This window comes from Anomalospiza imberbis, chromosome 2 (genome assembly GCF_031753505.1).
Source record: "Anomalospiza imberbis isolate Cuckoo-Finch-1a 21T00152 chromosome 2, ASM3175350v1, whole genome shotgun sequence".
Classification (NCBI taxonomy): Eukaryota; Metazoa; Chordata; class Aves; order Passeriformes; family Viduidae; genus Anomalospiza; species Anomalospiza imberbis.
In genome coordinates this window covers 16,244,217-16,257,228 of record NC_089682.1, presented here as the reverse complement: position 1 = coordinate 16,257,228, position 13,012 = coordinate 16,244,217, and the positions used below count along the sequence as shown (strand labels likewise).

At 37.8% G+C, this 13,012-nt stretch overlaps 1 protein-coding gene across 7 annotated transcripts in view; it reads right to left on the bottom strand.

Moving 5' to 3' along the window:
* Positions 1 to 13,012, bottom strand: part of SCML2 (Scm polycomb group protein like 2) — a 98,340-nt gene that overhangs the window by 81,877 nt on the left and 3,451 nt on the right. For 6 of the 7 annotated variants that reach the window (XM_068179968.1, XM_068179967.1, XM_068179971.1 and 3 more), the window contains exon 2: positions 2,894 to 3,001. In XM_068179968.1, coding sequence (XP_068036069.1) covers positions 2,894 to 2,915 — 22 coding nt within the window. In that variant the 5' untranslated portion in view covers positions 2,916 to 3,001. Of the gene's footprint in view, positions 1 to 2,893; positions 3,002 to 7,429; positions 7,449 to 13,012 lie in introns of those variants that run through there. The other variant, XM_068179970.1, reaches the window with a different exon arrangement.

The window sequence follows — 13,012 nt, the reverse complement described above, 5'->3', positions numbered from 1 at the left end:
TGTTTCCACATCAGACAGCCTGTATTTACCTATTGCCACTCCAGAAAACTTCCCCCCAGTCTGCATTTCACAGTCTACACTTTCCAGTCTTGTTTAGGTGTGCTTTTTCCAACATTGGCAGTTAAGTTGGATAAAAAATTACGGCTTATTTTCAAAAAAACTAAAAAGAAAGTAAGATTTTATTTAAAACCGATTTTATAAATATTGATCTTATATAAACACATGGAGTTTTTTAATGCATGCCAATCTATACTTCAAATTTTGATATTCCATATTTTTACAAATTTAGCTTCCAAAGATCACAGAAAAAAATTTAGACAGAAGTCTATTATTCAAATCACTGGGCTGAACAAGATGACTCTCTCTGCACATGATCCTCAGCTTGGTCAAGCTTTGAGGTCAAACCTCAAAAAATGAGGTAATGAAAGACATAATATGTACCTGTAAATAATTGTACAGGTACAAAGAGTATTTTATTTTCATCCCGTTGCACATTCAGCTCCTAGCCACATTCAATGGCTAATTCCTTGAAACCTGAAAAATTGACTTGAAAATAGGAATGCTATGTATATATTGGAGACAGAAGAGACTTATTAGTTCTATAGTCTTGAAGCATGCTAACAAAAAAAATAGGTCAGCTTAATTCATCATCTATCTTCCCTTGTCCATTTTTAAAGGGAAAAGTTTCAGCTTATTTCTCAATGTAAAGCATAGCATGTGTTAGATCATTTGTCAAAACAAGAGTTAGAATGAAATTTTTAATGAAATGGACTTAATCAAATGCTACTCAGCTGTCTAAGAAAGCAATGAAGAACAGGATACCTATTTCAAAAAAAGTTCTGAAAATAAAGTAATACATATAAGTGAAAAGCATTTATATATTTTCTATGTATCTATACATATTTAGCCTATACCACATAGAGGCTAAATACCCTATGAAAGATTTCTTTCTTTCAGAGCAGGAAGATTAGAGCTCAGCATATACTAAAATTCTAAAAGCAACATATTCTATTGTTCACCAACTATTTCTTTTCTAGAGTGCATAAGCTAAAGCTTTAGATACAAGCCAAGATTAGAGTAAGATTATTTAACATAGTGCTTTCTGCTTACTGATTCAAAACTCCGTGTGTTTACATTACTCCCACCCTATCTGTAACCACAGAATTTTGCTGATAAGATTACTCAACAGAAGACAGGCAAGAGCAACCACATCTATCATTTAAGAAATTAGAGACAAAGGAGAAAAAAAAGGCAAAGCTATCCTGACTGACTTGTGAATACCAAATAAGAAAAATAATCAGAGAAGGCAGTGGTAAAGCTCTGGGCAAAGATAATCCTGGTGACCAATGTGTATTTCCTCTTATAAACTCCCATACTGAACTCCAGTTTCTTGCCTGAGAAGCTTTAAAACTTTGCAACTTCTTTCTAGAAGACTTAACCTTTCAGCAAAGTAGATGATTGTTTTGTCCAAGTGATGGCAAACATCATGTCTTTTAACAGCAATAGTTTCCATCCCACAGTAGTGTGTTACAGGTAGGGAAGGCACGTATGTGCTGTCTAAGACTTGTTATTTGCTTGTTGCGCAGTGTGGGAAAAACGAAGTTCACAGTCATGCTTTCAATACTTCTGCAGCTATCCCTTAGTCACCTTGGCGTCTTCAACTCTTCTGGGTCTTCAAAACATGGCAGGATACCACTCTTCTCAAACAAATCCCTTGTCTTTTCCTGATGTATGTGAAATACCTTTGGGTGATAAAACCTTTTGCTCTTCCCATGCTGCACAATTACTCGCCCTCAAAAGAAGTTTACTAAAACAAGCCCAAGACTTACCATTGCTCAGGAAGGGGCCTTCTTCTCACTCCCTACTACACAGGGTTGTGAGCACCTTTCACCAAGCCTCAGTGCACACAGTTGAGGATATCCAGACAGAGCGAATATGAAATTTCTCCTTTCCTTTCTTTTTGTGCTACCCTAGTGGGATTCTTATCTTATCTGCTTGGAACAGCCAGTCTCTTTGACTATATTTAGACAACAGCCATGCAGAAAACCTACAAGAAAAGGGGTCAGACTTCCTCCATAAACTCCTGGTGCAACAATTAAACGGATGACTCCTGCCATTACAGAAAATCTATTCTAGCAAAAGACAATTATTTACCAAGGGAACACACAAGCACATAAAGCAGCTTGGGTTGAAGGTGGTAAGCTCAAGGAAAGTACAAAAGTGTTGGTAGCCTTTTATGGAGGAGGACTACCAATCTGGAAGCTTCCAAAACAGCAGCAACATGGTTTCAGTGTGGATCTTTTGCTCTTTGTATTTTTTTTTTTGTTTCACCAGCCCAAACACTCTTGTTTCTTCTTAAGTCTCACTCTTTATTTTTGCTCTAAACTCACAATTAACATCTGCAGACATGACACAGCAGAAATCACACCTCTGCAGTACACCATGTACTTGTAGATGAATTTCTTTTAAAATGTTCATTTTATCTTCAAAAGACAGTTGCTAATGCCATTCAATGCCAATCCAAATTTGATTCTTTGTACTACTTAGTTATTATCCTGCTAAATTATAGGCAACTCCAGAATAAAGCCCCAAGTTTTATTTAATAGCACATCTAGACACATTCCTCAATTTCAGAGTGCAGTAATGATTTCAAGGCTGTCACAGGACAGAATTCTTTTCATTAAACTTGTAGAACTCAAGACGGCCAAATTCAGCATATGTATTCTAAAACAATGTGAAGTTTGAACTTACCTGTATTCAGCAGCAATCACAAACTGTCTTCCTTAATTTAACTGTATGGCAAATTGTCATGTTGTATCCCACCAGCTCCAAAAAGAGAATTTAGCAGGTTCCCCACTTTCTTTCCTCTTGGATTACAGCTACCAGGCCTTACCTTTCGCTGCTGTTCTCCCCATGGTAACACTTCTGTGATCTTCCCTCTCACAATAAAAAGGCTGAAGTTGAAAGACCAGTTAATTCTTCCTTTCAGCACAACAGTTTCCTGTGGAGCAGTAATACAACAAGTTAGGGGGGGAGGTTGTTGCTGGCATTTGGGTTTTCTTTTTTTGGAAATGATTATTTTTTTGTATTGGTATACACGTATCTTGCTGGTTTTAAATTGCAAGTGTTTAACAAACTATCTGTAAGAGATTAGTGTGAAAACAACAGTTAAATAAAAGCAGCAAAAATACCAAATGCAAACTTTCATTTCCTTCTTTTAGACAGTTCATTCTCTAATGATTTGCATTTTCTGCGGATTTCTAAACCACAGAAAGATATAAAATGTTATTTATTCCTTTTTCTCCCCAAAAAACATTACTGAAAGATGGAAGACTCCTTATACATAACCTGCTCACCCTGCCTCACTTGCACAGAGTTAAACAATCATCAACTTCAATACCTTTGGGTAAAACACATTATCTTGCACAACTACAGTTGAAGAGGGAACAAAACACTAATGTAAAAAATCTGTACAAGGCCCAAGTGCTCACTGATACCCCTGCCCTATGATTTGTAACAGACTGTAACAGCACACAGAGAAGTGTTAGGGAAATGCTAACTGCAGATAAAAGCAATGAGCCACATTCTTGTAGGGTTTAGAAACTGGAAAGTACAGATTGGTCAAACTAGTGTAAAACAGCAAAAACAAACTTTCTTTTTTGTGTGTGTTACTGTGATTTTCTACTCCAGCATCTAGTATTTTGAACTTTGACTGTGTTCAAGTCAAACTCATTTCAAGCATCTAGCCTTGAAGCAACAAAGCCAGCAAGTTTATTATCCTTCTCCATTAACTTTTCAAGTAATAATGGGTACGTACATTCAAATTTCTGAATTATGTTCTTGGATAATTTCCTTTCAAGCAACTTCCATGAGATTTAAAGTTGACATCACCAAAAACTTGAGGAGTTTATAAAATTTAAATATGCGCATACCCTTTCCATGATTAATTTTGTCAAAGGTAACATTTTTAGAGGCTACATCTTTCCACTGTGACATAAAAGAAGTAACAGCTGAAAAGCAGGTTATCTACTTGGAATTTCTTGACTCTTCTACTCACATGCAAAAAAAAAAATTAAAATACACATATATATCACATATAAAAAGAGAGGTATCATGCAACTGAGTATTTGCCTGAAACTGTGATCCTTTACTGAAACTTCAAGAAACTTCAAAGCACTATGATGATGGACAGGATGCTGAAAACTTTATACAGTGCAAGACCATGGCTAAAGCTAATTAAAAGGTTTTTTTCAATGCCAGTGACTGATTAATTTATTTCATGTGTGTGTTGTCTGTGAACATGCTGGACAGTTATTACAAAAACTCAAGACTGAGACTTGAAAGGAGTTATAAATAAAACTGAATACTACCATAAAATAAGCAGGTTTTGCTACACAATAGCATTCATAGTATAAGTGATCATCAAGATTAAGAATAGAAATCCTTTTAAGCTATCAAATAAATTTGAAATACTTTATACTTTCACAGACTCCCCCAAAAATTCAAAGCTTTTCCACTGCAAGTAATAAATCATGGAAGGTGATGCAGAGTCAAAGTAACTGTTTTTACAGATTACTTTAGAACAGCGAATGGTTTTTATCTTTTTGTTCCAAGTACCAGATTGCACTTGGTGCAGTAATAAAGATTCCAACCCTGCAGTGATAGTCATCAAGTTTAGCACAACCGGAGCGTCTGTGAGAACATAAAAAGGATTCCAGCTTTTCATTAGCTTGTGTTGTACCAGATAGGCTGTTTTACAGCATGCCCACCAGCCTGTTAAAAATATAAGACAACTGAAAGTTCTGAAAGAGCTGTTTGAAATGAGGCAAATCCGACTGCAGGAACACAATATATTACTGTTTCGAAGAGGTGCTACTTAGAACTCAGTTACACCTAAGTATTCAATTTAAAGCTGCTATAAAATTAGCTCCTAGATTATATACTGTTTGTCACAGAAAACATTCAAGAATGGTATTTCTGAGCCTCTATCTAACAACCACTACATGTTGCTGAACCACAGCAAAATTAAAACCAGTTACCTCAAACACAGGGCAGGGTCAACCTAAAACAAAGTGCAACTTCTTCTGCAGGGGCAGACCTAGGAACTACTTTGCATCACCTCACATACTTAAGTGGCAAACCCTAAGCAAGGCAGTTGTGTCTTTTGCTAACCAAGACAGAGTCCTTTATGTCACACTCACCATCCCCAGCCTGGCTCAACCCACAGCACACCCAACACAGAAAAGAAGAAAACCATCAGCAAACACAGGGAAAACACCTCCAGGCACATTCTGGTAAAATTAGACAGCAAGGACAGATCTCAAGGCATTCTTGTATGTGCGCCTTGGCAAGCAAGCTGAATAAGAAATATGGGGCTAAGAAATTAATCGAGCAGCTTCAGAAATGAAGGGAAAAATGAAACAAAACAAGGTCAGGAATATGTGAGCAAGCAAAGAAATGCAATGGCAAGGCTGAAGTGCAATGGCATTAGAGTTCACAAAACAGCAGAATGAAAACCAAAGTTATAAAGACTGAGATAAGCACAGAGGTTGTCAGTCACAAACAGAAAATGACCAAAGTATTTAAGGGACTGTCAGTACAGAATCTAGTGAGAAACCATTTGCTGCAAATTAAGGAAAAAGCAAGGGAGAAAAAAAACCACAAACCTAGGATAATATTGGATTAATCATCAAAATGTCTTCAATCCAAAGAGCACTCAAAGGATATCCACACTCATGAAGTGTATTATTTACATCACTTACATCTCAATTCATTCTGTAAACTGAGTTTTAGTCTTTCTCTGATTTCCATCCCTTCCATGAATTCCTTTCTAAAAAATCTGATGGAAAGCATTTATCTGCTTTTAATTCCTTACTGCAGTTTTAACTGTCAAACTCCAAATCACTTCTACTAGCCACCTCCCACTGTGCAAGCCCTTTGTCAAAAAGCATTATATTAGTAGACAAGCCTAAGTCTTCACCTTCTCTGCATTGCTAGTACATAATACTAGGTGTCAGAAAACAGGGTGGAAAACATTTTTCCTGCCTAACTTTTTCTCTTTTGAAAGAATTATTCTAAGGGCATGCATTGCTGCATTTCCAAGAAGGTAGCATTCAACAGAAAATGTCAAAATCCCTCCTTTTGCCTGCCATGCATCTCCATTATCCTTCTCACTGTTAGCCAGGCACTCAAGTAAGCCAAATGTCCTGAAAAAAAATATTTATGCATATCTAGGGCTTCCCTGTGCAAGTTTATCTTGACAGCATGCCTGCTCATAAAAACACACAACAGAACTATGGAGATAAACGTAACATTTAAAAGAAGCCTAAGCAAAGAGGAGATTGTGGGTTCAGTGCACACAAAAAAGATTCAGGTTTTTCTCTCAATGACTCTGCATCTAAGGAAGGACAAGAGCCAGTAATTTTAAAGCCCATTAGCTTTTTTGACCTTACCAATGGTACAAATGCAGTAACTTAGACCTCACCATTGGCATCTTCATGGGTGGGACAGTCATCAATGGGCAATCTCTGCTGGATAAGGACTGAGACTATTCTTTTACACAGATACACTGCACGGAGGAGGAATCTAACAAAACAGCCACTTGGAAGCAACAATGAAGTTTTCAGTTTTAGCTTGAAATAAAGGCAGTCGTTTTTCAGGCTTAATGTGAACAAGGAGTTGTATTTGCCCCTTTTTTTCATCTACAAATGCTTCAAGATTAAAATTCCATATGAAAGGGTGAAAAATAATTACATATAGTTTGAACAGCAAAACCAGTTATAGAAAGAAAATAGGTACAGTATAAGCAAAGAAATACTTTCCCCTGCCAATGCTTTCATTTGTAGAAGTCTCACGTTTGCTTTCCCCACCAGCATTCATGCACTATTACATTTATACACACCCGAGACACCAGCTACAACTGCTGGCCATCGCTCCTCTTCTCCCTGCTGCTTGCCACTGCCAGCGCTGCAGAGCCCTTCAAGGAAAGGACCTGTGCAGCCTCCTCCACGGACACACAGTCCAGCAGCCGCAGCTCCCACTCCAGACTCCACACATGGGGAACGTGTACCTACAGGCACCAGTCGCTGCCCAAACCAGTGTGACTTAACTGCATACTTCAAAACCATCCTTCCTGAATCTGGAACACCTTTTCCTTAAACCTAATCATCTGTTGTCTACTGATCTGTTGTCTCTTAAATAAAACCCTACTTCATACCATTCTTAAAAGTCTTTAAGGGGCTGAAAAGAAGCAAACAAGGAGAGTAAAACTTTAAAGGAGTTTTTACATAATATACATTATATTATTAAATAAATTTTGCAATACTTAAAAATAATTTTCAGTACACTACCCAGCATATAGACTCATCCAGTATACTTGAAGACACAACAGGACACCTCCTTATTTCTGTTACAGAGATAGCCAGTTTACCTCTCAGTGCATACTGTGGCATCGCTATGGAAAAGTAAGATTGCAAAGGCTAAAAAAGAAAAAATTACACTAATGTATCAGAACTTTCAAAAATGTAACAAAAGCTTTGTATTTATAAACTCAGTATTATTTAGCATTACACATATATGACTTTGAACTGAAACACTAAAAATCAGGTCTTCTTTCATTTATGCACACAAATACATAAACAGCTGGTGTTCTGACAAGAAATCTGATCCTAGTTGGAAACCCTTTTAGTTCACATTCTTTGTATTAAAAAAAAAGTTAAATTATTTCAAGGAAAGGAAATTAAACTTCTAAATTTTCATACTGCTCAACTTTTAATAAACTGATCTATCTGAACACCTCCTCTAGTCACTAAAAGCAAAGCTAGACAGATAGACTTTAATCAAATTCACAGGCTTTTAAACCAACAAATATTAACTAGCTATATATATCATTACAACAACTAAGCTTGAATATTTCTTAAGTTGTTAAAGAAAGCGAGTGGGTACTTAGTGCTTTACAAATATATTTTTGTAATGTCATTTTCTTTAACATCAAGCAGAAATTTTCTGCACTTGCAAAACTGCTTGGTAAGTCACCAGTGGTGTACTGCTCACTATTTATGAAGTGATTAGCATAAACAAACTTTTAAGCTGTCAGCAGTAAAATATTGCCTGTAAATGTTCTGTTCTCTCTCCAGGTAAGTTTACGACCTGCTTTAGAATATGAGCAACTGTAATTACAGTAAGTCATACATTTCAAGAATGCAAAACTCTCTCTAAACTCAAACCCTATTAAGTGTGTTATTCAGTAGAGTAAGGCATTGTATATCTTAAAAAGAAACACAGGGTTTAGACGAAAGATTTGTCCCAAAAAATCCTGAGACAAGAAATAATACTTATACATGAGAACAGAGAAGTAAGGTCTCCAAATTAAACAGCATATATTGTATTAATGCACAACAGAAACATCATCATGAAGATTTAACATTTACTAAATTGACAGTAAATTTTAAAAATTGCGGTTTAGAGCTGCTCTATGGCTACCAACAAAAAATGAAAAAGCTTTTCTCCTCCTTCCCTCCCTCCCCATCCTGCTTTAAAAGTCAGAAGATGTGGGGTTGTAAAAACCTGAAAAAGGAAATGGTATGTGTGAAGTCAGCAGTTCAGCAAAGCGGCTGGCCATTAACAGCTTTAAATATTCTTAAAATGCCAACCTTCCCACATGAAAGGGTATTTTAATGTTATATTAAAATAAGTAAAAATTTTATTTATTAAAATAATTTTTAAAATATAGCTTACATTTCTATCTTGAACAAAATTGCCAGTTTTAGTAGTTTACTAGTACATATTTACAGTAGTACAAGATTTTGACAATTTGTTTAAACATTTTGGTGAATTCAGCACACTGAAACCTCTGTGCTGTTTTCTACTTCCCCCTTCAAGCCTGGAGAACTCTTCCTGAAAACACTCATCATTATTCAACCTGGCTTTTCCAAATACCTAACTCGATTTTTTTTCATGAAGCCAACTAATTAAATTGGGAAAAAAAACCAACAAAAAAATTCCCAAACCTGCACAATTAACACTAAGAGCTACATACCTGCATGAAATTGTCTTTACACTCAGATATATCTCCTCTATCTTCAGCTCAGCATCCCTTGACACAGAAGAGAGGTCTCAAACTATTTGTTCTGCAAGGCACTGAGCTTACTTTCAGCACAGTGTAAATACGAGAAAAGAAATTGCTGTTGCAAACATAGCAAGTGCTAAAGAACCCTATACAGCTTTTCTGCACTTGTCTTTAGCAGACAAGAAGCAACAGCACCAGCAGCAGTCAGAGTGTGTAATGAATAAGGGAACAAGGGGGGAAAAAGACAGAGGCCCAATGGCAGAAAGAGAATTTTTCACCCTTTTAGGCAACCTTGGCTTCCTCCCTTCTACATTGCCTTCACACTGGAAAAGGATGTAAAAGCTTGGTTAAGATACGATCCAACAGAGTTCTATCCACACAGCGCAGTCAGCAAATTCATCCCCAAGGCCCATATTTTTTCTTCACAATGGAGTATCCAAGAAACACACCTACTTTTAGTCTGATGAAGAAATATACAGAAGTCAAATAACATGCACAATTTTTTTTTTCACTGAAGGCATGGAAAACAGCCTTGGAACATTTCTGCACAGGATCCAACTGCTGTCAGTACCCCAGACAAAGTTTCAGAACAACGTGTTTGTCTCCCCTCGCTTCTACTCAACACCAGCAGCAACATACTTCTGCTACCATCCTCTTCCAGTGCATAAAATACCTGTTTCTCTCTCCCACTTGAGAATCCAAACAACATAATGCTGACTGGGACTCCCTGTCACTATATATTAACAAAGACACAATTTGCCTCAACCAATGTTTCTGCTGCTGCAACACTCCATGGTGTAGCCTGGCTTATATAATGGAATAGCTACACTGATCCCATGTACTGGCGTCCAGTCAGGGAACAAAACCAAACCAACCAGAACTAAACAACCCTTAAGCAATTTCCTGATAGCTCCTCTGTCGAGACAATGCTTCTACATGAAAAATAACCCAGAGAGCTGCTTGCAATTTCCAGGCACATGCACTGGGCTCACCTGTTGCTGGTGCTGACATCTGTGCTATTTCCCCAACACAAAAAGTCCCCTTACACAAGGGATCTTCATGCAAATGCCAACAAAAGTATTTGTCCACCTATTGGACAAACATTATCATTGAATCACAGAATATCATGAGTTGGAATGGACCCATAAGGATCACTAAGATCCTGAACAGGCCAACCCAAAGAATCACACCAAATGCCATTCCAAAGGACCACTCAGTGCTGCTAGACATTTCTGCAGCCAACAAAGCACTAACAGGTCATAAAAGACATAACAACTCCTAAATGCTCAAAGGACTAGACAGCTGCAAACACTCCGCTGCACTATTTGCTTCACTCTTCAAAAACAGAAGACAACTAAAGAGCATCAGGAAAATTTGCAGCAAATCTGTATCTCTCTTCCCACTTTTTATGACAACTTTCCAATTGTATTTAAAAAAACAACACAGAGGTGAAGCACGCCATAACAGGGCAATCTCCTCCACCTCTTCCTCAGTGTGACAGCACGTCTGTCACTGCTTGTATGTGGCTCAGGCCCAGGACAGTGGCAGAGTATCTCCGTTTCTGCTGTTTCTGGAGATCCCCTTTCTGAAGGCAAGCCCCCCTCTTTCCTCCACCCAGTGCTCACATCACTGAGCACTAGAAATATTCAGACTAGGTAGTATTTTCCTACAACAAGCTGAAAAATAATTACAAACTATATTCAGAGTTTTCCATCTAACCATAACACTGATTATTTTGGGATTAAAACCAGTTCATATCATCTAACCTTCCCAAAAAAAACACTGTCTGCCTCTTTACAGCCCTCCAGTACAGGCTACACATATAACAGATTTGGTAGGGGAAGTGCCATCAAACATGCAGCAGCCCTTTTAATCTCTGAGCCCCTGACAGACGTTAGTGACAATAAAGAGTTTCACCAAATTTAGCAGCTCTGATACCCTTTCACATTCCTCCATGCACAAGACTCAGCTTTACAAACTGCCCTTTTTAAAGTGGGCTTTTAAAAGTGCCCCACAAACTGCACTCCTTCCACTGAACCTGCCTGCATTAATCTCTGATAGATTCCACACAGTACATAAATAATGGTACATGCTTCATTTTAGGTATGCACCTCATTAAAATGGTGCTACTCTCTTACAGGTTTTATAAACTTCAGCTGCTCACTGCACTAATGTATGGTAGAGGATGAAAGGCTCAACCTCGTCTTTGCCCTACACTAAAAGGAGTCTCGTATTACCTTGAGAAGACAACTGACTTAGATTTCCATCAAAGAAGTTCATCCCTTTTATGAAAATTGATGGAAAGGAAAATGACGGAATTCCCTTGATATCTTAAATAGAATTTGACCTGATTTGTGAAGTTGAAGGCCTAGAATAAAATTATCTAAACAGCACATCTACCTTTAATACAATGTTTTACTTGGGTTTAGATGACAACATACAAATATTAAAAACATAAACCACTTATGGGTTTAAAAAAAAATCAGTAATCAGTCCAAAACACTGCTCATGCTTAAACTAGATACAACTTTATTCTTACAAAGCCAAAAAAGAAAATATACTTTAGGATTAGTTTGGACATAAGATACGTAGACAGTATCCTTCCTACCTGTGAAGCAGAAAGGCTATCATCCTGCTAAATCACATGGAAAGAGCACTAAAATTCTGCTAAAGGTGTAGTATTTCAGAATCACTTTGATATTAGGCTCTGCAGGTAATTCAGAAAAGCAGGAAGAGAGCACACCTAAGAACCACAATAAGCGTCGGTATTGCACCAGCTTGGATCCAAACTCATCGACCACTACCCAAAAAGCAGGTGCCTTAGTTGAAGTTCAGAACTATGAACCAGTCCTGAAACAAGACTGCTGAAACAAAAGAGACAGGGCACTTAACATCACAAAGAAGAAATCTGCACTTCATTTAGATCCAAGATAAGAAAATAATGAATTTTTGGTCCTATCCAAAAGACATAGAAACTAAAGCTATTACTTTTTCTGACAGAGATCTTGGGCAGAGAGTTACTAAGGGCACATACACAGCACATCCCTGCAGACACACAGTGCTAAGGGTGTAACACATTATATACTCTCTACTACAAGTGGTTTAGTTGTGCCAAATGAAACTATCAGAGCAAGCCCAAATAAATAAAAGTGATAACTTGGGTAATAGAGACAGCTGCTGCTTTCTGAATGGTCATGAGGCAGCTCCTGACTTTCCTCCAGACCTACACCGTTGTTGACCAAGCAGAAAGACTAACAAGAACGAGATAAAGTACCTCCCATGGTCATCAGCATCATTTATGCACCAGTTACTCTTTGTGTATAGATCTGATGCAGATAAAAGGGAAGCCTGTTCACTGCTTGCTCAGGTACCTGAAGCCACCCTTCCCATCTCAAAAGATGGCAATCTACCTGAAGAGACCACAGATACGGAACACGAATTTTCAGCAATGTGCTCAGTTTACAGAAATACAGCTGGACTGAACAGGTGACTCACCAAATCACCTCCTGCTGCTCCCAGGAGCGAGGCAGCATTGCTGCTCCATGGCCAGCACTGCAGCAGGAGCTGGGTGCACACCCTCAGCCCTCGCTGCCCACACTCATCAAGTCAGCCAGCAGGTGCATGAAGGTACAAAAATAGTACTTACACAGGAGCATACTCTTAAAAAGCCCTACAGTTCACTTAAGTACTTAACCACCTCACTTTTCAGTGTCTTCACCTCAAACAAATTAATTGCCCCTCTACTTAGACATCGTAAGGAAAGTTGCTCACACCCACATTATCAGTCATTGTTACAATGCAAAAATAAACTTACACTGCATATAACTAATATTAAAGCTTCCTAACACTTAATTACAGAGCAACTGGACCTTTTAAGAAATCTCCAAAGAAGATGTACAAATTTTCTAGGAAAAGCACCTTCATACATCAAAAGCACAAATCACA